This window comes from Nelumbo nucifera, chromosome 4, assembly GCF_055504915.1.
Source record: "Nelumbo nucifera cultivar China Antique chromosome 4, China Antique-T2T, whole genome shotgun sequence".
NCBI classification, from domain to species: Eukaryota; Viridiplantae; Streptophyta; class Magnoliopsida; order Proteales; family Nelumbonaceae; genus Nelumbo; species Nelumbo nucifera.
Genome location: NC_142652.1, coordinates 68,480,726 through 68,506,119, shown reverse-complemented (window position 1 = coordinate 68,506,119; position 25,394 = coordinate 68,480,726). Strand labels below are relative to the sequence as shown.

General features: G+C 38.2%; 1 protein-coding gene across 5 annotated transcripts; it reads left to right on the top strand.

Annotated features, from left to right (window-relative positions):
• Positions 1-711: 711 nt before the first annotated feature.
• LOC104586067 (ABC transporter B family member 4-like) lies at positions 712-15,425 on the top strand. 5 transcript variants are annotated; one of them, XM_088904420.1, is made up of 14 exons: positions 712-852; positions 1,126-1,183; positions 1,992-2,408; positions 2,726-2,780; positions 2,869-3,044; positions 3,276-3,497; positions 3,633-3,871; positions 4,056-4,581; positions 5,751-6,024; positions 6,214-7,100; positions 7,596-7,862; positions 8,015-8,278; positions 8,425-8,718; positions 14,868-15,425. In XM_088904420.1, the coding sequence occupies exons 3-14, from the start codon at positions 2,064-2,066 to the stop codon at positions 15,219-15,221; spliced, it is 3,903 nt and encodes a 1,300-aa protein (XP_088760546.1). In that variant the 5' UTR covers positions 712-852; positions 1,126-1,183; positions 1,992-2,063; the 3' UTR covers positions 15,222-15,425. The 5 variants fall into 5 exon arrangements, with proteins under 5 accessions (XP_088760546.1, XP_088760548.1, XP_088760547.1 ...); XM_088904422.1 differs by lacking the exon at positions 2,726-2,780 and adding an exon at positions 2,664-2,725; XM_088904421.1 differs by lacking the exon at positions 712-852 and having other exon boundaries at positions 884-1,183.
• Positions 15,426-25,394: the final 9,969 nt, after the last annotated feature.

Genomic DNA, 25,394 nt, shown 5'->3' with positions numbered 1-25,394 from the left:
ATTTTACGAGTCAATGGGTTGATGAATCAACCGCTCGGGTCAATAAATCATTAACCAATTCAATAATTTTTGACCAAAAAACAAGTCAACATGTCAACGGATCGCTTGTTTCATTTCAGCCCCGACGAAGTAGGGCCCCTCCCCTAGTTCTCTCTATTATTATACAATTGTAATATCCGGTGGATAGGATCGTTGTGGACAAGACATCCAAGGCAAATGACGTCACCATAAAAAAGTGAGATCCATTGTAGATAAGGTGTCAGGAAGGTATTTTGTTGTCATCCGGATTCAATTTGCGCACTTCACGTGGTAATTTGGGACAAAGAGTGGATGGCCCGATAGAGGGCGCCTCATAGGAATGTGAATTACAATGGCGCCTCATGGACATTCGAACCGTGTATTGCCATTGGGAGATGATCCCAATACACGGTTGGGATGTGAATTACAATATTATTGGATCATTTTTCTCGTGGGCTGGTGGATTGTGCATTAATGTATTTGTGCTGTGAATATAAATTCATTGATTGTGGATATATAAGGGTCCGTTTGGTTTACAGTCGGAATTAAAATCAAAGTCTTCTGAAATTAGAATCAGAATAGTCTATTTTCATAATCTGTTTGACTCAGAAAAGAATGAAAATGGGAATTAAAATCACCAGGAAGGAATGATTATTTTCCACTTAATGTGTGCTCTCAACGCTTTTATTATTAAGTACTTATAAAAAAAGGGTACTTGTTTGAAGTGAAATCAAACAGGCAGCTGCCATAGATCAGGCTCTGGCTCAGTATCATCAAGGCCAAAATTGGCATTCTCTGATAGAACTCTTCAACCAATCGGAGCTGTGTCACCAGGTAAGTGCTTCGGTTCTAATGCCAGGCAGACCTGTTTGGCATAATCACAATCTCATTGAAAATATGGTCATTGTTCAGAAGGTTCTGCCACCAATCCACCATTGGTCATGAACGATGCTATTCCACAGTTTCCACCGCTTTTGCTTACTTGAAATCTTCTGAAACTTCGTAACCAAGTAAACAATTAGAGAGGGAAAAATCGATAATGAAATAAAAAATCAACAAGAATTGCCTTATGCTAGGAACTGATCCTTTGACTAACAATGCTTGTAGAGTTACACTTGCGGATTTGGGTAGTGCACAACATCCTCTGAACCCTTTTGATCTTCAGGTGAGTACATTTCTTGTTCTGGATTGTCAAACTCAGGTAGTTTCTAATGTATCTCTTTCACTAATTTTCTTTCTTTATGTTTTACTCATGGGTTATCATCTTTTCTTACTTTGCTTTGGTCGAAGTTGCAGGAATTCATTTCTAATCTGAAAATATTATGGCTGCATTTGGCATTCCTTATTTTAAGGACTTATCTTCTTTTTGCTGTTAAAGACTCAGTGTTCATGGGAGCATTTTAACTGAAAAAAGGAGATAAGTCCTTAAAACGAGTAATGCCAAATTCAGCATAAGTGTTCAATCTTTTTGGTCTTTCTCAATAGCCATTTTTCTTATTATATATATTTGTTTTTCAATATGCGTCTCAGCAACTACTTTATTTGTGTTGAAAAGATCCTTGGTTCAATCGTTTTTCTTTTTATTCTCTTTGATTTGCGTCGCAGTTAATGAAACTTTTGATATTCAAATAATTTTCCTTGTTCTGTTTATGTGGGTTATAAATTTTGTGATTTTATCTCCTGTTCCTGATTGCCCGATTTTATGTTTTACTTTAAAAGTGATAATCAGTTTACTGGAGTCCGAGTAGAAACAGGTATCTTTTTCTTTTTCGTTTTCTTCTTTTTTTTTTTTTTCATTTCCTTATTCTTCTGCTTTCAGTAGTATTGATGTTGATATAAGTAAATAGGAAAATAATCAGTTAAATCCAAATGGAGAATGAATAGCTTTGACGAAACATTGCCTTTTCTTTTTCAATTATTTACATTTCAACAAGAAAGGGTCATTCACTTCATTGCTTCTTTTTGTCTTGCAGCTCTGCTTTTAACTCAAAGTGGATCAACTTTTGTGACAAATAATAGCATAGAAAATCTTAGAAGCTGGAAACATGGAAGAGAAAAACAGCCTGAATGGTAATATAAACTCCAACCAGGCCACTGCATCAACGAGCCATTCACCTGTAACAGAGACAGATGAAAAAACAGGCCAAGGAAAGACCAATAGCCACCATGATTTGGAAAAGAGCAAAGGAAGAGATGAGGCCACTAACACCGTTCCCTATTACAAGCTCTTCTCTTTTGCAGACTCCAAGGATGTTGTATTGATGATCATTGGTAGCATTGGAGCTATTGGAAATGGGGCCTCCTTGCCTCTTATGGCTGCGCTTTTAGGGGAAATGGTTGATTCTTTTGGAGAAAATACAAACAATCATATAGTCGATGTAGTTTCCAAGGTCTATATTGGCAACATGTGCTTATTGATTCCTATTACACGTTAATACAAACAAGGTCTTTAATGCATCTTCATTTTAAAATTTGAGAGTGAAGAGGTGGAAACTATGAAACCGGAAATTAGATCTTGGGTAGTATAGTAACTTTCATGGCATAAAGATTCTTAAGTCCATCTGTATTATATGATTATATCCCTTTTGCTCAGTGTCTGAATTATTAATATATAGTTAGCAAAACCCTTGTACTTTGTCTTGCAGTTGGTGGAAATGTCAAACTAGAAACAAGCTTAACCAGTCGTAATTTCCTGTCACATCTTCAGGTATCATTGAAATTTGTTTATTTGGCAGTGGGGAGTGGTGTTGCATCATTCTTACGTAAGTTATGTCACTACAGAAGTTCACTGTTAATGGGCAAACAGTTTGACAATTGGTCACTTGGAATTCTATGTTTGTTTTCTGTCAGAGGTGGCTTGTTGGATGGTCACAGGGGAGAGACAGGCGGCACGGATAAGGAACCTATACTTGAAAACTATATTAAGCCAAGATATAGGTTTCTTTGATAAGGAAACAAACACTGGAGAAGTTGTTGGAAGGATGTCAGGTGATACTGTCTTCATTCAAGATGCCATGGGTGAGAAGGTACCTGCTTCTACCACTTCAAACACATCAACCATCATCATTGGCTTAATTCATGCTTCACACAAAGGATTAGGCACTGTTTAAATTGAGGCATAAATGGGATGAAGGACACATTTTGCTCCAATTTGCAAATTCTCCAATCCTGCTCTTTGGATATATTGTGTAATGAGCACATCATTTAAAATCTGCATGTTTGGGAGAGTGGTTTTTGATTTTATCCTTCTTTTCCAGGTTGGAAAATTTATACAGATGACATCAACATTCATTGGAGGCTTTATAGTGGCTTTCATTAAAGGGTGGCTCCTCACCCTTGTCATGTTGTCCTCTCTTCCTGCTGTTGTGATCTCTGGTGCAATGATGTCCAGTGTTATATCTAAGATGGCATCCCGTGGACAAAATGCTTACTCTGAAGCATCGATTGTAGTAGAGCAGACAGTTGGCTCTATCAGGACCGTATGTAACCTTACCAAAACTACAAAACATATGCCTATGCTTTATCTACTTTTGTTAGAGTTTAGTTTCTGTACGTGTTATATTTTGGATTTTTCTTTGGTAGGATGAAACTTGAAAGATACTGTTCCTTTATAGGTTGCATCATTTACTGGAGAGAAGCAAGCTATAATGAAGTACAACAAGTCTTTATTGAGTGCTTACAACTCTGGCATTCATGAAAGTTTAGCTGCTGGGATAGGTTTTGGTGTGTTTATGTTTATAATGTTCTGCAGTTATGCTCTTGCTATATGGTATGGGGGAAAGCTGATACTTGACAAAGGATATACAGGTGGTGATGTCATTATAGTAATTTTTGCTGTTTTGGCTGGTGCAATGTAAGTTACAAGTTTTTTCTTCCTTTTTCCTGACCTTTTTTCCCTAATTAATCCTTGTGGTTGTATGAATATGCCGTATTTTCACACGTCTATATGTCTGCTCCATGCTTAATATCATTGTTGGTTAGTACAATTTGATATATATGTACTTGTTAACTCTTCTGCTTGTTTCTAAATTCTTCAGGACTCTAGGTCAGACATCTCCATGCCTGGCTGCATTTGCTGCTGGACAAGCTGCTGCATTTAAGATGTTTGAGACAATTAATAGAAAGCCAGACATAGATGCTTTTGATGGTAATGGGCATACATTAGACGATATTCGTGGAGACATTGAGTTAAGGAATGTTTTCTTCAGTTATCCAGCTAGACCAGATGAACAAATATTCAATGGATTCTCTCTTTCAATCCCTAGTGGCACAACTGCAGCTTTGGTTGGACAGAGTGGAAGTGGAAAGTCCACAGTGATCAGTTTGATTGAGAGATTTTATGATCCACAGGTTGGTGAAGTTCTTATTGATGGTATAAATCTGAAGGAGTTTCAGTTGAGATGGATCAGAAAGAAAATCGGACTTGTTAGCCAGGAACCGGTGCTGTTTGCCTCTAGCATTAAAGACAATATTGCCTATGGGAAAGATGATGCGACTATGGAAGAAATCAAATCCGCAGCTGAGCTTGCTAATGCTGCAAAATTCATAGATAAACTGCCTCAGGTTCTTATTTCTTCTTTTCTGATTTACATACTTTTGATTGCTCCTTGGTATTGTTTCATGTTTTTGTCCTATACATTATTCCCTAGAAAAACTCCACCAGTGGGAGCTTGTCTTACATCAAGGAGGGTTGTGTCAGGTTGGCAGCCAGCACTAAAACTTTTTTCAAACTCTTTCAACATTATTCCCCAGTAGATCCATCCTTAAAACTGTTTTATTATTTACATCAAACACTGAAAAAAATTAAAGGATTAATACAGTCTCAGTTGAGTTAGGATAATGTGCAATGTAAGTTATCCTCTTATAAATGCAAAAATAAAAAACAAAATCTCAGATGAATCAGGATTACTTGAAAAAGTAAGCTATCCTCTTACTGTAATAGATTAAAAATTGAAGAGTCAACCAAACTTTATCTGGAAAAGCAGAGAATTAAAATCATATCTTATGAAAGGATTTGAGTTTGAAAATATTTTCTTCCCACTTAATTTTCTACTCATTCTCTGAAGTAGAAGAATTCACAACTCTTTCCCTTTACAGCAAGAGTTTTCTTAGGCTCGTATCAAAATCCAAAAAGGGTTCGGTTCTCTAGTCCTAAACTACTCCTAGTTGAGCATTTACATACTAATGTAATTATTAGTATATGTAAATACTTATAAATTTGTCCAGTTTGTCATGATCATGTCTAGTACAAGTATGTTACATTTCTTTCTTGAAGCTTTTAAAAAAAATTGGTTGTGCACATCTATCCGTCCCCAGACCCCACATTGGCAGGAGCCTCATGCACTGGGCTGCCTTTTAGGGATATGTTTTCAGTCAAGTTTCTATTAATCAAAGATTATGCTTGGCTTATGATAAAGGGAAGAGGATGTTGAAAACTCAGAAATTTTTGACTTTGGAATCTAACTGGAACTTTTCCTGTAGATATTTTTTGGTACTCTAATTGCATAAACATGGGTTTATATGACAAAGTTAGGTCAGTTTATGCAGATGACTTATGTCTCAAGCTATGAAAGATTTGTGCTTATAACTTTATGTGCATATCCATCCAGTTGTGTGTATGTGGGTCAGAATTCTAGAATTTTCATTCATTTTTGAATCTTGGTAACTAATTTAAGAAAAAGGAATTTGCTTCTCATCTTCCACATCATATATTTTGCATCTATTGTATTTAGGGACTAGACACCTTGGTTGGTGAGCATGGAACTCAGCTGTCTGGGGGGCAGAAACAAAGAGTTGCTATAGCTAGAGCAATCTTAAAAGACCCACGGATTTTACTTCTAGATGAAGCTACAAGTGCACTTGATGCAGAATCTGAGCGGATTGTGCAAGGGGCACTCGACAGGGTGATGGTCAATCGGACTACTGTCATTGTTGCCCATCGCTTGAGTACAGTGAGGAATGCTGATATGATAGCTGTTATTCATCAAGGAAAAATCATTGAAAAAGGTAAAAATTTTGGGTTAATAGTTGGAAAATACTTGGTAAATCTCCCATATTAGTGGAACAATGTCAAAGATTCAGGCTTTACTGTACTATCTTAATCTTATTAATGACTAGTTTGTTGACTTGTTTTCTATGCAACTGAAAAGAAGATACCTATATATACTAAGTTGCAATATTTTTTCTATTAACCAGGCTCACACTCAGAGCTACTCAAGGATCATGATGGGGCGTACTACCAACTTATACGCTTGCAAGAAATGAACAAAGAGTCAGAACAGCAAACCATAAATGACCAGGGAAAGCCAGACTTAACCACGGATTTTGGCAGGCACTCAACCCAAAACATGTCCTTTCTACGTTCTTCAAGTCATGGATCATCTGGGGCTGGAAACAGTAGCCACCATTCATCAGTCTCATTAGGCATACCTACCGGACTCAACATCCCAGAAAACACAACAGGAGAACCTGAAAGCCTGCCTGAAGCATCATCACAACAGCCTCAAGAAGTCCCACTCCGCCGACTTGCCTATCTCAACAAGCCAGAGATCCCAGTGATGCTACTTGGTGTTATATCTGCTGCTATTGATGGTTCAATATTTCCAGTTTTTGGAATACTAATCTCCAGTATAATCAAAACATTCTATGATCCCCCAAGTAAGCTTCGGAAGGACTCACAGTTTTGGGCTTTGATGTTTGTTGTCCTTGGGGGAGTATCGTTGGTGGCAGCTCCTGCAAGGACATATTTCTTTTCCGTGGCAGGTTGTAGGTTAATAAAACGGATTCGATCAATGTGCTTTGAAAAGGTAGTTCACATGGAGGTTGGTTGGTTTGATGATCCTGCCCACTCAAGTGGTGCAATTGGTGCAAGACTCTCTGCAGATGCAGCAACTGTACGCAGACTGGTTGGTGATGCACTGGCTTTGCTTGTTCAAAACACTGCAACAGCAATAGCTGGGTTGGCTATCGCTTTCCAAGCAAGCTGGCAATTGGCTCTTATAATCCTTGTTTTGCTACCTTTGGTAGGAATTAGCGGATGGGCTGAAATGAAGTTTATGGAAGGATTCAGTGCAGATGCAAAGGTTCATACTTGAAACTCATGAATGTCCATTCTATGCATCATTTTTGAAAGAAAAAGGGAGACTAAACATAGTTATAAAGTTTATATACACAGTACCAGGAGTTTGCTAAACGAAGTTCGAGTCTGAGAGTGGCCACTTTGGGGGGTGAAGAGAGAGAGAGAGAGAGAGAGAGAAACCAACATTGGGTAATGGTCTTTTTAATGAGCCTATTATGGGTCTTTGAGTGGCTACACATTTTATACACACTCTTATAGCTTTATTTTTTTCCCACAGATCATATTCCATGTTCCCGAACTATTTACAGATTTCCATTTTTGTTAGTTGTTCATTGTTGATTTTAGACACTTACCTATCCCCCAAAAATTGAATACCTTTTTAGCATTTAAACCGAAAAAAATAATACTCTGGTGACACCTGAAAGTTAGTTCTATGATAATCTATATTCCCTCAACCAAGTTAGCTTTCTGACTAAGATGTTAATTTGAATTCGTGTAGATGATGTATGAGGAAGCAAGTCAAGTGGCTAATGATGCAGTTGGAAGCATAAGAACAGTTGCTTCTTTCTGTGCGGAAGAGAAGGTGATGCAGCTATACAAAAAGAAATGTGAAGGCCCTTTGAGGACAGGGATGCGCCAAGGACTAATTAATGGAGTTGGTTTTGGGTTATCTATTTTCTTGCTATATTGTGTTTATGCGACCAGTTTCTATGCTGGAGCTCGTCTTGTTGAGGATGGAAAGATAACATTCTCCAAGGTTTTCCGTGTAAGTAGTCATGTCATCTCATTCAAGTTCTTTTAGTGAAGATATTTTTGAGATATTCACAAAGTCATGTTTCACAGATAGAATAAATGAAATATTTTAATATATTTTGGATAATTTGAACACAATGAATTGCATTTTGTGGTCCTTGTCAGGTCTTCTTTGCGCTTACCATGACAGCTATAGGAATTTCTCAATCCAGCTCTTTCACACCTGATGCCAGTAAAGCCAAGACTTCTACTGCTTCAATATTTGCAATTCTTGATCGGAAGTCAAAGATAGACCCAAGTGATGAGTCTGGTATGACATTAGAAAGTGTGAAGGGAGAAATTGAGTTTCAGCATGTCAGCTTTAAATATCCCACTAGGCCTGATATTCAGATTTTCCGAGACCTTTGCTTGGCAATTCATTCTGGCAAGGTAACACTACTTTTGACATGTTATGTTTCATGTGTAACAATTTTGAACTGGAGGTCATAATCAAAGCCACTGCACCGTTGAAATCAATTTGCACCATTTATAAGTTCTATTTACAAAACTAATAGTTCAGAAATCTCAATTTTCAGACAGTTGCTTTGGTTGGAGAAAGTGGGAGTGGGAAATCGACAGTAATATCCCTGTTGCAGAGATTCTATGATCCTGATTCAGGTCAAATTACTTTAGATGGAACTGAAATTCAGAAGTTTCAGTTGAAGTGGCTGAGGCAGCAGATGGGCTTAGTTAGCCAAGAACCTGTATTGTTCAATGACACAATCCATGCTAACATTGGCTATGGAAAGGAAGGAAATGCATCAGAAGCAGAGATTTTAGCTGCAGCAGAGTTGGCAAATGCCCACAGGTTCATTTGTGCATTGCAACAGGTTGGAGCACTATAACCTAATTGTGTTAAATCATCTATTTTTTATTTATTTCTGCAAACACTTGTCTAATTTGCTCATTAGGTCATAGGGCTGCACACATAGAGCCAAAATCTTTTCTCTTGAAAAACTGGAGCAATGATTAGGCCTAGAGTTTTCTCATTAGGTCAAACCATGATCTGTCCATTGTTTGATTTGTTGGAGACGAAAACCATCTACTCATGAAATAAAATAAAAGAAAAAAACTTGGTGTACAAAGGTTACTGTTGAGCAAGAGACCAAGAAGAAGAAGAAAAGAAGAAGGAGAAAAGAAGAAGAAAGGAGAAGGGGAAGAAGAATAAGAGGCAACTGAGTTAAGGCCTCAACAAAACTTAGCTTCAGTCGAGTGAAGCTTTCTATTTATACTGTTCTGGCCGTACATAACAATATGTCTACAAAATTACGAAAATACCCCTGCGGGTACTAAGTCTGTGTACAGTACATATAATACACCTGTTAACACTCCCCCTCAAGTTGGGGCATAGATATCAATTATGCCCAACTTGTCACAGAGACCTTGATGTCTGGAATAGTTTAGCCCTTTTGTAAATAAGTCTGCAAGTTGGTCTTTAGAGCTGATGTATGGAGTGCATACTTCGCCTGTGATGATTTTCTCTCTGATAAAATGCTTGTCAACTTCAATGTGCTTTGTTCTATCATGTAGTACCGGGTTGGCAACAATACTGATAGCTGCCTTGTTGTCACAGAGTAGAGTCATGGGTTTACCAACTGGAAAACCCAATTCTCCCAATAGATTCTTTATCCACATACCTTCGGCTACTCCGTGTGCCATTGCACGGTACTCAGCTTCAGCACTGGATCTAGCTACCACGGTTTGCTTTTTACTCCTCCAAGTAACAAGGTTCCCTCCTACAAAGGTGCAGTAACCACTAGTAGACCTTCTGTCACTTTGAGAACCAGCCTAATCCACATCTGTGTAAATTTCAACCCTCAAGTGTCCATGTTTCTGGAATAATAAACCAGCACCCGGGAACTTCTTAAGATACCGTAGTACTCTCTCTGCTGCTTCAAGATGGGTGGACCTAGGTGCATGCATGAACTGACTAAGGACACCAACAGCATATGCTATGTCTGGACGAGTCATAGAGAGGTACAACAATCTCCTTACAAGCCTCTGAAATTGCTTCACATCCTTAAGTGGTTCACCTTGACTGTCACTTAACTTATGATTGGGATCAATGGGAGAGTCAGCTGGTTTAACCCCAATCTTTCCAGTGCCCTTAAGCAAATCTAGGACACATTTCCTTTGAGAGATGAAGATACCCCTTTTTGATCGGGCAACCTCAATCCCAAGGAAGTATTTGGCGGGACCTAGATCTTTCACCTCGAACTAAGTGGCAAGGAAGCCCTTCAAACTTTGAATTTCATCCTTCCAGTCACCAGTAACAATTATGTCATCCACGTATACTATTAGGGCAGCCATTTTACCTTCTACTCTTTTTACAAACAGTGTGTGATCTGACTGACATTGCTTGTATCCCCTTTTCTGGACTGCAGTATGAAATCTGCTGAACCAAGCCCTTGGTGATTGTTTCAGCCCATATAAAGACTTCTTCAACTTGCACACCTTTTGTTCACTTCCTTGAGCCAAAAAATCGGGGGGTTGAACCATATAAACTTCCTCTTCAAGGTCACCAATTCAGATTGGCAGCAAGAGAGAAAATGACTCTAATAGAGTTCATTTTGGCAACAGGTGCAAAGGTTTCTGCATAATCAACCCCATATACTTGAGTGAAACCCTTTGCCACTAAACGAGCTTTATACCTCTCCACGGTTCCATCAGTCCCATGCTTAACGGTGAACACCCATTTACATCCAACTGGATCATTTCCCTTAGGGAGATCAACAAGTTCCCATGTGCCATTCTTATGAAGAGCATCAATTTCTTCCTTCATGGCCTTCATCCATTCTGGTACTGAGAGAGCTTCTGCCACATTCTTGGGAATAGAGATACTGTCAATGGAGGTAAGAAAAGCACGAAATGAAGGTGAGATGTTCTCATAGGAAACAAAGTTGGAAATGGGGTGTTTAGTGGTGCACGACCTAACACCTTTCCTATGGGCAATGGGAAGGTCAAGATCATTAGCAACAAGGAGGTTGGGAGTCAAGTTACCTGAGTGAGTATGTTCCTCCCCCAAGGAAGATGATGGTATTTGAGGTACAGCTTCTGGATTCTCCTAAGCTCTTGAACCTGATTGGCCTTTACAACGACGAGAAAAAACATGGAAAAGTGGAGGATCAGAAGGAGGAAGGGGAGAAGGAATAGGAAGAGGAGGAAGTTGAACCAGTTTCTCCTCATACCTACACTCCCCCTGAGGAGAAACAGGAAAGAAGGGCTCATCCTCAAAGAAAGTAACATCCATGGAGACATAGAATTTCCGTGAAACAGGATCAAAGCAACGATACCCTTTCTGAGAGAATGAGTAGCCAAGAAATATGCACGGGATAGCACGAGAGTCCAATTTTCCCCGGGTGGGGGAAAGGTTTTGGACAAAGCACCGACAACCAAAAACACGAGGAGGAATAGAAAGAAGAGGGGCCTTAGGAAAGAGAAACTGATGTGGAGCTTTGTACTCTAACCAACGAGAGGGCATTCGGTTAATGAGGTATGTAGAACAAAGGACAGCCTCAAGCCAAAAATGTTTGGGAACATTCATGTGGAGTAGTAAACCCCGTGCCACTTCAAGAAGGTGACGGTTCTTCCGTTCAGCCACACCATTTTGTTGTGGCGTGCGGGCACAAGAGCTCCGGTGAAGTGAGCCATGTGAAGCAAAGAACTCCGTGAGGTCACTATGAGAAAACTCTTTTGCATTGTCTGATTGAAATATTTGAATTTCGGTCTGAAATTGGGTGAAGACCATCCGCTGAAAGTCTTGGATAATTTTTGGTACTTCCTCACGGGTTTGCATTGGATATACCCAAGTGTATCTGGAATAATCGTCAATGAAGGTAATAAAGTACTTGTAGCCACTCTCAGAAGGTAAAGTAACAGGGCCCCACACATTCGAATGCACAATGTGAAAAGGAAACTACTAATTGAAAACAAATTCATAGGAAATTTTGAAACATGAAGAATATTAGAAAGAGTAAGGCCAAGGGGAAGAGAGAGAGTTCCTTGACCAGCTATGGGAGAGTATGATCCATCAGCTAGTCTCACTTTATCTCTTCCGGAAAGAGGGTGATAAGTTTGGAAGAAAGAGGACATACTAGTCGTGTTTTGACGCTCCAGAATCAATGATCCATGGAGAGTCAAGGTCGTGAGAAGCAACATGGAAAGTTGTGGCAGGATTACCTGATGTGGATGCAAAATAGGTGGTGGGAGGAGCATCCATCTGGCGAATTGTTCTACCATAAAGCTCCAAATGGTCATGGAAGGAGTTGACAATATCCTCCCTTGGGTCGGATCCAGAGTAGTTATGTTGGCCATGTGGTGGTTGAGTCACAGTGGAGGTGGAGGGTTGATTCTCCCGAGTAACCATATTGGCCATGTGGTGTTTCTTGGTACCTTGCTGCTCGGGTCTTCTAATACCATCTGAGCCTTGCTTCTTAGGTAAATTCTGAGCCCACTTTGGTTTCCCATGGAGATCCCAACAAGTATCTTTGGTGTGCCGGGGCTTCTGACAATTAGTGCACCACAATTTTTCCTTATCTTCTGCTTTCTTCTGGAGATCCCCTCTCTTGAAAGAAGGTCCACCACTAGTAGAGGGACCCCCCTTTGCCGCCAACACAATTGCATCCCCTCCGGTGCTGTTCATCAAGTTCCTTCTGCTCTCTTCAGACTGGACAAGAGCATAGACCTCCTGAATTGAAGGAAGATCCTTAGAACTTAGAATTTGTACTTTGATGGGTTCATAGATAGGATTGAGACCATGTAAAAAGGCAAACACCCTTTGCTGTGAGACAAGTTTCTTATACAATTTTGCATCTTCCTCACACTTCCACTCAATGTTCTGGTAATGGTCCAGCTCCTTCCAAACAGTTGTCAGGTCAGAGTAATAAACTGATAAACTCCTCTCCCCCTGTTTACAAGTAGATGAAGCTGCTTGCAGTTGATAAATTTTGGCATAGTGTCGAAGTTCAGAATATGTGGACTTTGCCTGATCCCATATCTCATTTGCAGTTTCAGCCCACATGAAGTTCTTCCTTATTTGCGGTTGCATGGAGATCAAAAGCCATGACATAACCATACTGTTCTCCTGATCCCATTTATCATGTTCTGCATTTCCAGAAGGTGGTTTTTTGATTCTTCCATTTATGTAACCTACTTTTCCCCTTGCAGTTATGTATAGTTTGATCCCCCTTGACCACTCTAGGTAGTTTAACCCGTCAAGAGGAACAACAGCCATAGGGAAGAATAGATCACTGTTCCCACTCATTCCATTCAGCATTGTGGAGATTCCGGATGTAGCTGAATCTTCACTACTCATGATTCTCAGTTCAGAAATACACAAAACCAAAGCACAGTCTTACAGAGCTGCAACAGTCCACAACTAGACACTTGCTGATTTTCGGCCCCACAAAGAACCAAGCACAAACACTGCAACTGCAGTACTAGGGTTTATCACCTACACTGTGTAGGAGTCCACAGAACAATATACGAACTGCACATGCAGTGTAACCAGGTCTGAAAGACCTACAGTTCACAACTTTGATACAACTTCTCAGCCCCAAAAAAAACACAGTAGGAGCAGCAATACAAGTGGTGATTCACCACACCTAATCAGCTGATATCCACTTTCCAAGGCAGCCAAACAGTCACTCAAGTTCTAGGGTTCATCAACAGCCCCTTAGAGTGCAGACTAGGGCAACATACAATCGGAGGAAGGGGAACAGTCCCTACTCAGATTCTGGAACATTAACAGTCGTGCAAGAAGCCATAAACAGGGAAAAAAAAAGTTCAGTACCAGCAATAGGCAGTACAGTCATGAACTCGAACTTCCCCTCAGGTCAGAGCCTTCCTTCGAACATCTGGGATGGATTTCTACAGTCCTCTTAGCCAAAGCAACCCAGTTACCAGCAAAAATACATGTAGCCGAACCCTTTTTCTATGCTAGGAAGTTGAACAGTCAGCATACTTGTAGCAGAGCCCTACTCGGCAGTGGAGACTAACCGCAGCACTAGAAAAACTTCCTCTTCCTTGTCTTCAAGCATCAGTACTATAGCTCATTCGCAGCAGAGGAGAGAGACCTCAGCTAGTTGTTTTCTAGGCCTGGACGAACCTGCTCTGATACCATGTTGAGCAGGAGACCAAGAAGAAGAAGAAAAGAAGGAGAAAAGAAGAAAGAAGAAGGAGAAGAGGAAGAAGAATAAGAGGCAACTGAGTTAAGGCCTCAACAAAACTTAGCTTCAGTCGAGTGAAGCTTTCTATTTATACTGTTCTGGCCGTACATAACAATATGTCTACAGAATTACGAAAATACCCCTGCGGGTACTAAGTCTGTGTACAATACATATAATACACCTGTTAACAGTTACTAAATCTAATTAGGTCTTACCAGGATAAGAGCTATCTGAACAATCTGTTTGAAGGAAAATTAAGGTAATCATGTTGGAGTTGTTGATCAGGGTGACTATTGCATTTTCTTCTCTTTAAACATGGTATGAGAGGACTTCTTGTTATAATGAAAGTTTTAAAAGGTTATAATAAATGGTTATTCAAGATTAATCACTTCATCAAAGAAAATTTTCACATAAAAGTTGGCCAGCAAAGATTTAACCAAACAAGCTAAGGGGGATAACCATTTACCTTATTAGTTTCAGACATGAGTGGCAATATTTTAGACTTCCAAATGCCATACTGTATAGTCTTAGTTCTTGAACAAATTAAAGGACCCATATGTAGGTTTGGGGACTCATTTTTCCACATGTTTCAAGCAGTAGGCCACTATTGGATGGGTCCTATCTTGCAGATAAACTCAGCCAGTAAAATAAATGCTAATAGACAGCTGAATTACCTCGGCAACTTTATTTTTGGTGGTCAATGGTCTATAGAACGTTTTTTAATAAGCATGGCCTATTGATCCAGTCAGGTCAACTGCTCATGTTTTTAACTTCCTACTTTGCTTGTATTTTCAATATGGGAAAAATTGCAGGGATATGAAACAATGGTAGGCGAGAGAGGGGTCCAATTATCAGGTGGACAGAAGCAACGGGTGGCAATTGCACGTGCTATAGTGAAGTCACCAAAGATTTTACTACTAGATGAAGCGACAAGTGCACTCGATTCTGAGTCAGAACGAGTGGTGCAGGATGCATTGGACCGAGTCATGGTAGAGCGCACTACAGTTGTGGTGGCCCATCGGTTATCCACAATTAAAGGTGCTGATCTAATTGCAGTAGTGAAGAATGGGGTCGTTGTAGAGAAAGGAAAACATGAGGCCTTGATCAGTATCAAGGATGGTTTTTATGCTTCCTTAGTAGCACTGCATTTGAGTGCTTCATCTTAGCAAGATAAATGTATTCTCCTCTTATTGTGGTAATTGGTTTGCTTGCTCTTATCTTTTTGTTTATGGATCTCTTGCTTTGCTGATTATTCTTGTTTCCATCCTTCTGATATCAACTGAGGTTATTCATCATCTCTTCTTAGGCTAGAAGTGTTCGATTGGAACTCCTTGGTCAAGCATTTGAATGTTTTTTTCAGACACAGTAAATTGAACTTCAAATAGTGAATAGCGTTTGAATGCCAACAACCATCCTCCCTGATTTCTAAATATGGAAAAGGTTTTCATGTCACGATGGCTTTATTTTACCCCTAGATCTTTTGCTATATATCAATAATGCTCCTGCATTTAAGGGGATTAATTTTCAAATTTCAATTTGGAATGGCATTCAGCTCCTAGTAGTCAGAGAGTACTACTGACTCTGGCTCTGGCTGAACTCCTGTACAAGCAGTACAAAATCAGAGATGCAACTTGGGCGGGCTTGAATGGGCAATGGGCCCGGCCTGAAGGTCCAACCCAAAGAATGTAAAAAGTTAAGTTGCCAACTCGGGTCAACCCGAGTTGCAATAAACATGAAGCCACTATTCTAAGTTAGGGTTAATTACTTATATACCCTGTATATTTGAGAAACTACTTTTATATATATATATACCCTAAACTTTCAAAACCAACTTAAATATGCCTTATTGGCTTGCCCCACATAACACAAATAGGGCCACCGTTAGGAACTGCTAATACATTTCTCTAAACTCTTTCATAATACCCATAATGCCCCTGAATGTTCAAAATATTGGGGATTGTCTTCCTCACTTGAAACCACAAAGGTTTTCTATGTTGAAGTAAGAGGTTTCCTACGTGTTTTTCACTTTGAAAGTTACAACAGAAAACAATGTTCTTCTACATGCAAATAGAATCCTGAGTTTTTTGTAATGCGTATAGGTGAGTTTTCAAACCTTACCTGGATCAGTACTCAACCATAATCAATTTTGCAAGTGTTCAATGTGTTTTATCCTTTTTGTTGTATTAAATATTTATTTTTATGTTTTTTGTGTATTTTATGTGTTTATACTGCTGGAATGTGTGCCTTTTTGCAACTGAAACTTAGTGTGGATAATTTTTTTTTTTTTTCTGTGAAAAGAAACGTGGGGTTCTTGTTTGTGCACCAAGTGCTCGGCAAAATTCCCATGTAGCTCCGCTCAGGCCTTGTGTGCCCAAACACGCCTAGCCTACCAAGCACACCCTGAACGTGCTCATGCAAGGGGTCTATTGCATGAGGGATTTTTTTGAGTGGGGGAGACCTGAACTACTGTTCTACTTGTTTGGTTTATGAAGCACTTGTATCCTTGCTTTTCTCAACCTACACATCAAACCTTAAACGAATTAGATGAACGGGAGTAGAATACACTATAAGTACCTGAATGTTGCAATCCTTCATTGTTCTCATAATGTCATATAAAAGACCCTTTTGATCAACACAATTTGAATCAAGGTATGAGCTGGGCTGAAGGAGCTTTCTATTGTAACACAAGCCTTTTTGAGTTTAGTCAATCTGCACTAAGATCTTGAGAGCGAGTTTCCTTCACTGACAACTCACTATTAAACAATTCTTCAGAAACTTCTGATGAAATAGAAGGGACAATATGCTGCATTTCATATTTAGATCCTATCAGCTGGAGCTCACATTTGACACAGGACTCTTCAAGAATGGCATTGAGCCATTCACATGTGTCATCCTCTTGCTTTTTTGTGTGTGATGGCTCCTTGAAATGATACAATCACAAAGAGTAAATTACCAACTATTGGCTCTGATGTGCACTCCTGAATCTTAAGGTTGTGTTTGTATAGGTTTCCCTAACTTTTCCTTCCTTTCCATACTTTTTCTCTCAAACCAAATACAGCCTAAAAATATCTTTGCTATCATCTTTAAGAATTCAACAACCCAAAAAGTTAAGAAAGACCAAAATTAATAAATTTAATAGTTCGGAATGACTGTCATTGAAAACCTTTATCTATGTTATACTTTCCTAAAATCTTTCTTCCCAATCCTTTCCTATTATTTCTCCTCCAAACCCCCTCACAAAAGTAATACTACAACAACAATTATGGAATGTTGATAGTATATTGATACATTTTATGCAAACCATTGCATAAATTAGCTTAATGATTTTTTAAGTAAATTACTGCAGAATTATTGTACTACTTATGACCATAACCATGCATAATATAAGGATTTTATGTCGGTGTGGTTGGGTGATTGTATTCTTCTTGAGTCTCGACATGGCAAATCAGAGAACAATGGATGAAATTTGTTTTGCATGCCCATATAAGGTAAGAAGTAATGTGTTGATCATTATTTTAATTGAATAATCAAGTTGTGTTTATATATAAATAATATGCTTTTTTTGTTTTTTATTGCATATGAATAGTCCAGAGGTTGTAATTATTTCTTGTGGCAAGATGAGTTGGAGTTTTGTCCCTATGGAGTTAGTGTTTGTAAAGTATTTCCATCAAAGCGAGATGACTCATATGGAACGCTTTTAGGTTCACCCGTATGATATTTTTTCATAAAAAGGTAGCTGCACATTATGTTAAACATGTTACCTAATTACTTACTTGGCATGTATTTCTACATATAGGAACAAGATGTGTGCAACTTCTTTGTTTGGATGTCAATGCGTGTGGAGTGTAGTACTAAAAACAAAATTCAAGTAAATGGATGATCTCAGGGGAAGAATCAAGTAGCAAGCAATGGACCCCTAAAGAGACTCTAATAACATGTTGAGACAATACTACAAATTGAGAAGGATGCATTAAATAGGATGTTTGATCTTTGTGAGAAAATTTAAGTATGCATTAAAGATGATTAGTAGTGGGTCAAACTTATGCAGTTATAATAATTTGGACATTTAATGTATAATGGGCATGGAACAAAACATTTGTGCTAATATGCAAAACTTTTGGCACCAAATAGAAAAGTCACAACTTTGTTTTTTGTATATTACATGAGAACAATTTCTTGTTGTACGGGACATTTGGATAAGTGAATGAAAATTTTGTGATTTATGAGTTAGAAATCCAAGTACAAAGAGAGAATAATGATTTAAGGTTCAGATACTTTCTTAGTTTATGAAAATCAAGAAAAGTTATTGAACCCATATATAACCAAATTAGAACAAAATTTAACCACTTTGCCCATCAGTGTCATAATATATAACATAAGGATTAATAATCAAAAAACGAAAAGTGATGGTCACTTGATCCTTGCAACTTATGATATATGACTAATAACAATTCTCAATTTTTGAAAACCAAGAAAAGTTATTTAAACCATAGCTGGATAAATTAAATTAAACTTTAACCCATTTGGTTATTGATGTCAAAAAATGCATTATAATGGTTAGTAACTTAAGTATGGATAGTGAAATGGTGACTTGACTCATACATCTTGTGTTTTAGGGATAAAAAATTTTCCTAATTTTTTTTTGAATGATAATAAATTTATTAATTCAGAAGCAGATTTAGAGTGAGTTCATACAACATCCCAGGGAGAGGCGCGAGCTGCAACCCCTCCTTGAATCTTACAAGTAAACTAGGAAAGAAAAGCAAGAATCACAACTGAGCCCAAAACAATTCTTCCCTATTTACCCCTTGCTTAGCTAACACATCTGACAAAGTATTTGTTGATATCCCCACAAACTGTACAGTAACCAACATATTCCTTGTCAACCAACTAAATTTCTTCATTTCATTCTTGTAACGCCACATAGCCTCTTCAGGATTTTTCAACCAACCCACCACCACTTTGGAATCCCCCTCGATTGTTAGGTGTTGCACCCCCAGCTGGTTTGCAAATTGCACCCCTTGTACAACAGCTAAAAGTTCTGGCCTGATGGAGTCCCCAATTCCCAAGGGACCTGAGTAGAGCAACAAAATCTCTCCCTTCTCATTTCTCAAAGCACCCCCCATTCTGGATAATCCTGGATTACCCATGCTACTTCCATCAAAGTTCAACTTCAGTGAGCCTTCGGATGGAGGTGACTAGCTTGTAATTGATTTGTCCTTTAGAGATGAACACCTCGCTACTGCTGACCAATTTCTCCAAAGGTCATTAAAGGAGAATTGATGAAAGATTTCCAAGGTCTTCAGCCAAGGTATTGCCCTATTTAACACATAGTCTTTCAATTCCTGACTGCTCATTTCCTTTTCTTGAAAAATTCTAATATTCCTTTCTTCCCAAAGAATCCAAAGCAAGGCAGCACGAGCATATCTCCACATAATTCTCCCTATTGTTGTAGGCCAATAAAAGGTAGAATGATTGAAGAGCATGTGAACTTCTGCTGGTAGACTCCAACTACTCCCAAACAACGAAAGTAGCCAAGCCCAAAGGTCTGCAGAAAAGGGACAAGATATTAATAGGTGGTAACAATCCTCACCATGAGCTCTACAGAGGATACACCAATTAGGAGAAATACAGAGGAAATGTCTTCTCTTTTATAGGTTATCTAGAGTGTTTACTTTCCCATGGAATATTTCCCAACAAACCTGATTAAGACAACCAAACAAAGCAGAAAAAGATTCAATTTCATCATCCCTAAGTCCTCTATGAAACCCAAAATCCCAAGTAGGATCTAAGGGTGTTCCCAAAGGTGAAACAAATTTTGAGACCACCTCTTTTTTGTACAAAGAAACAAAAAATAGCGAAGGGAACAGATCCTTTAAAGGTGTGACTCCTACCCAAATATCCTCCCAAAAATGAACAGTGTTGCTAGAACAAACTTCATACCTGATAAAATTGAGGAATTGAGGAAGGGCGTTGGGTGAATGGTCTTCCAAGGTGTTGCTAGGTTAGCTTGCCTTGATACACCAGCATCCCATCCATTCTCTGACCTCCCATGAATGCTTCCCACCACCTCATGCCACAATCTCTCTCTTTCCAATGGTCATTGCCACAACCATTTCTCTAACAGAGCTTGATTTTTTCTAGTTACCCTCCCAAGTCTCAAACCCCCCTCTTCTTTACTTCTGCACACAATTTCCCAATTAACCAAGTGATCCTTTTTTTCTTGTCCCGGCTCCTATAAGAAATCTCTCATCAACTTCTCCAGTTTCCTAGCTTCCCTAACTGGTATCCTAAAAACAGACAAAAAATAGGTAAGTAAGTTAGCCAAGGTAGCTCTTATTAGGGTAATTCTCCCTCCTAAAGAGACATAATTCCTCTTCCATGAGGCTAATCTCTTCTCAAACTTTTCTATCACTGGGGTCCAAAATCTACTCTCCCTAGGATTTGCCCCTAAAGGAAGCCCTAAATATGACATAGGCCAAGCAGAGGTGAAACACTCAAGACACTCCGCAATAGCCTCGACCTCCCCTACCTCCAAACTTATACCCACTATGCAGCTCTTTTCCATATTTATTCTCAAATTAGAAATACTTTCAAATCCTTTTATTAGCTCCTTTAGGTTTGCTACCTTTTCGCTAAAACCTCCTTCACAGAAGATCATTAGGTCATCTGCAAACTGAAGGTGGGTGACGGGGACTTGGTGTCTCCCTATTCTCCAACCCCTAATGGCATCTTCACTGTCAGCCTTAGTAATGATCCTACTAATCACATCAGCTACTAAGGTAAAAAGGAAGGGTGAGAGTGGATCCCCTTGCCTAACACCCCTACAAGCTGGAAAAAAGTCCCTCACCATACCATTTACCAGAATAGAGTAGTGACAAGTACTGATACACCAAAAAATCCAACTACACCACTTGTCCCCAAATCCACAGTTTCACATAACCTCTAATAGAAACTTCCAGTCCACCAAATCATAAGCCTTTTCAAGATCCAATTTACAAATGAAACATCTCTTACTAGACCTTTTCATTTCCTCCACACACTCATTCGCAATTAAGATCTGATCTATTATTTTTCGCCCTTGAATGAAAGCCCCCTGGGTTTCACTAATGATAGAAGGGAGGACTGTTTTGATTCTCAACGAGATCACTTTAGCCAGAATTTTATAGATGCTTGTCATTAGACTAATAGGCCTATAATCTTTTGAGTGGTTGGCATCATTCTTCTTAGGTATCAAGGCCAAAAAGGTGGCATTAATTCCAGGGCTTATAATGTGATTGTCTGCAAATTCCTTAAAGACTTCAACTAAATCCTCTTTCAACACCTCCCAACAATCTTGATAAAAACCCATTGTAAAGCCATCTAGACCTGGAGCCTTGGATCTATCCATTAGAAAGACAATTTTCTTAATCTCTTCTTCCTCGAAATCCCTTTCCAGCCACCTTGCCACTTTGTCATCAATTCTTGGCCATTCCACCCCTTCCACGACTGCTCTCTCACTCAAAGGTCTTCTATAAATCGATTTGAAGTGGTCTACAAATTTTCTGGCAATGTCATCTTGGTTGGTAATCACCTCCTCTCCTATCTCTAGCTTGGTCACAAGATTCTTTATTCGTCTCCCATTTGCCAAATCATGGAAAAATCTAGTGTTCCCATCGCCCTCCTTAATCCACTTGTGTCTAGATTTTTGTCTCCAACTGATTTCTTCCCTCAGTAACACCTCTTCCAAATCCTTTTTCAATTGTCTCCTTAACACTTTGTCCTCCTCGGTCAACCCAATTTGAGATCCCTTTACATCCAAGTTTCTATTCGAGAGATTAGGCACAATTTTTGCTCCTCAATTCTACCAAAATGATCTCTATTCCACTCTTTTATTTTGGCTCTCAACCTTTTTAATTTCTTATGAAACTTGATCCCCTTCCATCTTACCCCCCTCTCCTCCTCATCCCACCATTCCTTCACTTTTTTCACAAAATCTGGATGGGTAAGCCACATATTTTCGAATCTAAAAGGTTTGGGTCCTATAGGAAAAAACTCAGTACCTATCTGGATGGGATAGTGATCGGAGGTCACTCTAGCAACCAAGTTTTCCAAACTATTCTCCCAGGCAAGGTTAAATAAGAACCTGTCCAACTTCGAACACAAAGGGGTTTCCTGAAAGTTGGACCAAGTGTAACTAGCTTGCAGTAGATGTATTTCCTTTAGTTCATATTCTTCAATAAAACCATTAAATTTCCTCATGCTTGTTGTAATTACCTATTGGGGTTTCCTAGTTTTTGAAAATCAAGAAAAGTCACTAAACCCATAAGTGGATAAATTAAGTTAAAATTTCATCAATTTTGCTATCAATTCCCAAATATACATCATAATGGTTAGTAACACAAGTATATCAACGAATGATCACTTGACCCCTACATCTTGTGATTGAGGGTTAAGAAAATAAACTAAGAAAAGTTATTGGACCCATATGTGGCCAAATTAAAACAAAATTTAATCACTTTGGTCATCAGTGTCAAATTATGCATCATAAGAATTATTAACCCAAATTTCAAGGGAAAATTGGTCACTTGACTCCTATATCTTGTGATTGATGGTTGAGAACTCTTCTTAGTTTTTGAAAACTAAGAAGAGTCACTAAACCCATAAGTAGATAAATTAAACTAAAATTTCATCAATGCCCAAATATACATCATAATGGGTAGTAACCCAAGTATAACCAAAGAATGACCACTTGACCACTACATTTTGTGATTGAGAGTTGAAAACTTTTCTCAATTTTTAAAAACCAAGAAAAGTTATCAACCCATATGTGGCCAAATTATAACAAAATTTAATCACTTTAGCCATCAGTATCAAATTATGCATCACAAGGATTATTATCCCAAATATTTAGAGAGTAATGGTCACTTGGCCCCTATAGGTATGTAAATGAGTCGGGTTAAATGGTAAACCTAGCTTGACTCGACCCTATAAGGTTGGGTTAGGGTTTTGGATGACCCACCCTGTTGGGTCATGATACCTTGCATATTGAAAGATGATCATCCAATGGTCATGTTTTGCAACAAATTCCGGCCATTAGAGTAGCGAAAATCAATTTTTTTTGTTGAAAACCTAATGTTGAAATCACATTGGAGAAAATTCTGGATTTTCTTGTCTTGGATTGAATGGGTTTTGGACCATGAAAAATCTAATATTTTGGAACAAGATTATGTGCATTACCTGATTTTGAAGTCCACAAATGTAAAATTTGATGTGGTGCTCACACCCAAGCCAAATCCTCCTTAAATCACTGCAACAAGTTGAAAATGGTGCAACTTTGATCTTGTAGTCTTGGATTCTTTCTTCAAAAGTTATAACATCAAATGTCCAACCTTTCTCACGATTTTGGGAAAGATTTTTAACCCAAAACAAACCTAAATGAGTATTGGAAAGAGTGGATAAAAGGCCTGGTCGAATTGGATTCAAAACCTTAGTCAAAATCTCTCATAAAGGTATGGCACAATTCAACAAGTAATGAAAGAATATGATGCATTTGACACCTTTATTTTCCAATCTATTTATAAACTTGGGAGGGATGCATGAGCTTCTCCTAATCTAATTACAACTCCTAATTCCTTTAGGATAAGATTAGAGAGAGTCCATCCATCTTAAGTCGACCATTAGATTGGAATTCATCTAACTAGTCTAATTAGTCAAATAGTAGTCTTATTAGACTTTTGTTGTACATAGTTTGACTGTGACTCTAATGTGAGAGTTCTAATTATCTATTAACACTAATAGTTTTGTAAAAATTCTTATCCAATTGGTAAATTACAAATTTTATGGTGTGGGACCCACAACTCAATGTGAGAGTCAGTATGTTACATGCTTTATGCAAGTTAGTGGGGCCGACTACTTAAATTTCATTAGCCTCATAGGCTAATTCACCCATACTATCTGGGCTTAAATAATGACCATAAAGTGTATAAAGGCTTAAACTACTTGACCTTACCATCTTAAAGGCACGAGTATGTGATAATCAAGTCAATTCAACCCAATTAATCACTTGCAATTAACCTCTTTGCTAAAAATACTTGACACCACATTAAGGAAAGGACTTTTCCCTCTTTATCATTATTACATGGTGTCCAACTTCCAACACCACTTGAATCCTTCATTGAGGATTCAGATAATCCTATTGTCGACAAATGCAAGACTTAAAAGAGGAAGTTGTACAAAGTATTATCTATATCCTGACAACATACCCAGATATTTGACCTCAAAAGTGTCTCACTTGTTGGTATATCAAATACAAACAAGTCTGATACTCGATTCAATATCAATATCAATTCCATGGATTAAGAGCAACACCTAGTTGTTTCACCTATCATAAAGTCTAAGAACATGTTTGGATCGGTCCAATTCAATGTTTTTTATAAACACTCACCTTACACTTTAGGTCACAACTCAAGCAATTGATGCCCACTGCTTTACAAACTTGGGCAATGTGAAAATGACAACCTTGTCGAGATGGACTTCCCTAAATGTATCCACTGGTTGTAAAGATTTAAGTCCATATTAAATTAATTATGTGGTCTCATACATAATATTAATATAAACCAAGGGTATTTTAGTAGAACAACCCAAATGATACATGAAATGAATATTCCTTTATATAATAAATTATGTATAATACATCAATTGCAGTTTAGGGTATATACACTATCTAACACATATACAAAATACTATGTTCGGTAAATTGCCATCTTCTATGGAGCTTTCATAATCGCTTGTTGGTTCATAATCAGATAATCCATTATCATCATCGCATGGTTGCATCATAACACCACAACCATTCTCATTGAACTTAGTAAATTCATGTCCTCCATTCCCTTCCTCTTCCAAGTTGACATCATATTAATGATCATCTTCATACCCTTGTCCATCATCATCACAAGCATTCTTCACATTTTAAAAAGAAAACAATTTCGTGCAAATCCTGTTGAACATGATATCAATGTCATTTTCACAAGTAATTGTCCCCATATATTCATGTAGCTCCCATCCAAATATCTTGTAATTTATAGTCATTACATAACCATTTGGTATGCCACATAACTTTCCAAATTTTTCAACAATGTTTGCATAGGTTACTAATACTTTGTTTACATTGCACACATGATGAACATAACCACCAACATATTCCATTTTGTTATCATGACAACACCATTTGCTCACAAAGTTAACAAAAAATGTAAATATTTCAATACTCATGCCTGAAAAAAAAAAATCAAAGAAAAAACATAATATAAGATGTTAGAATGCAATTTGAACATCTAGCTATATATTATAGAAATTGA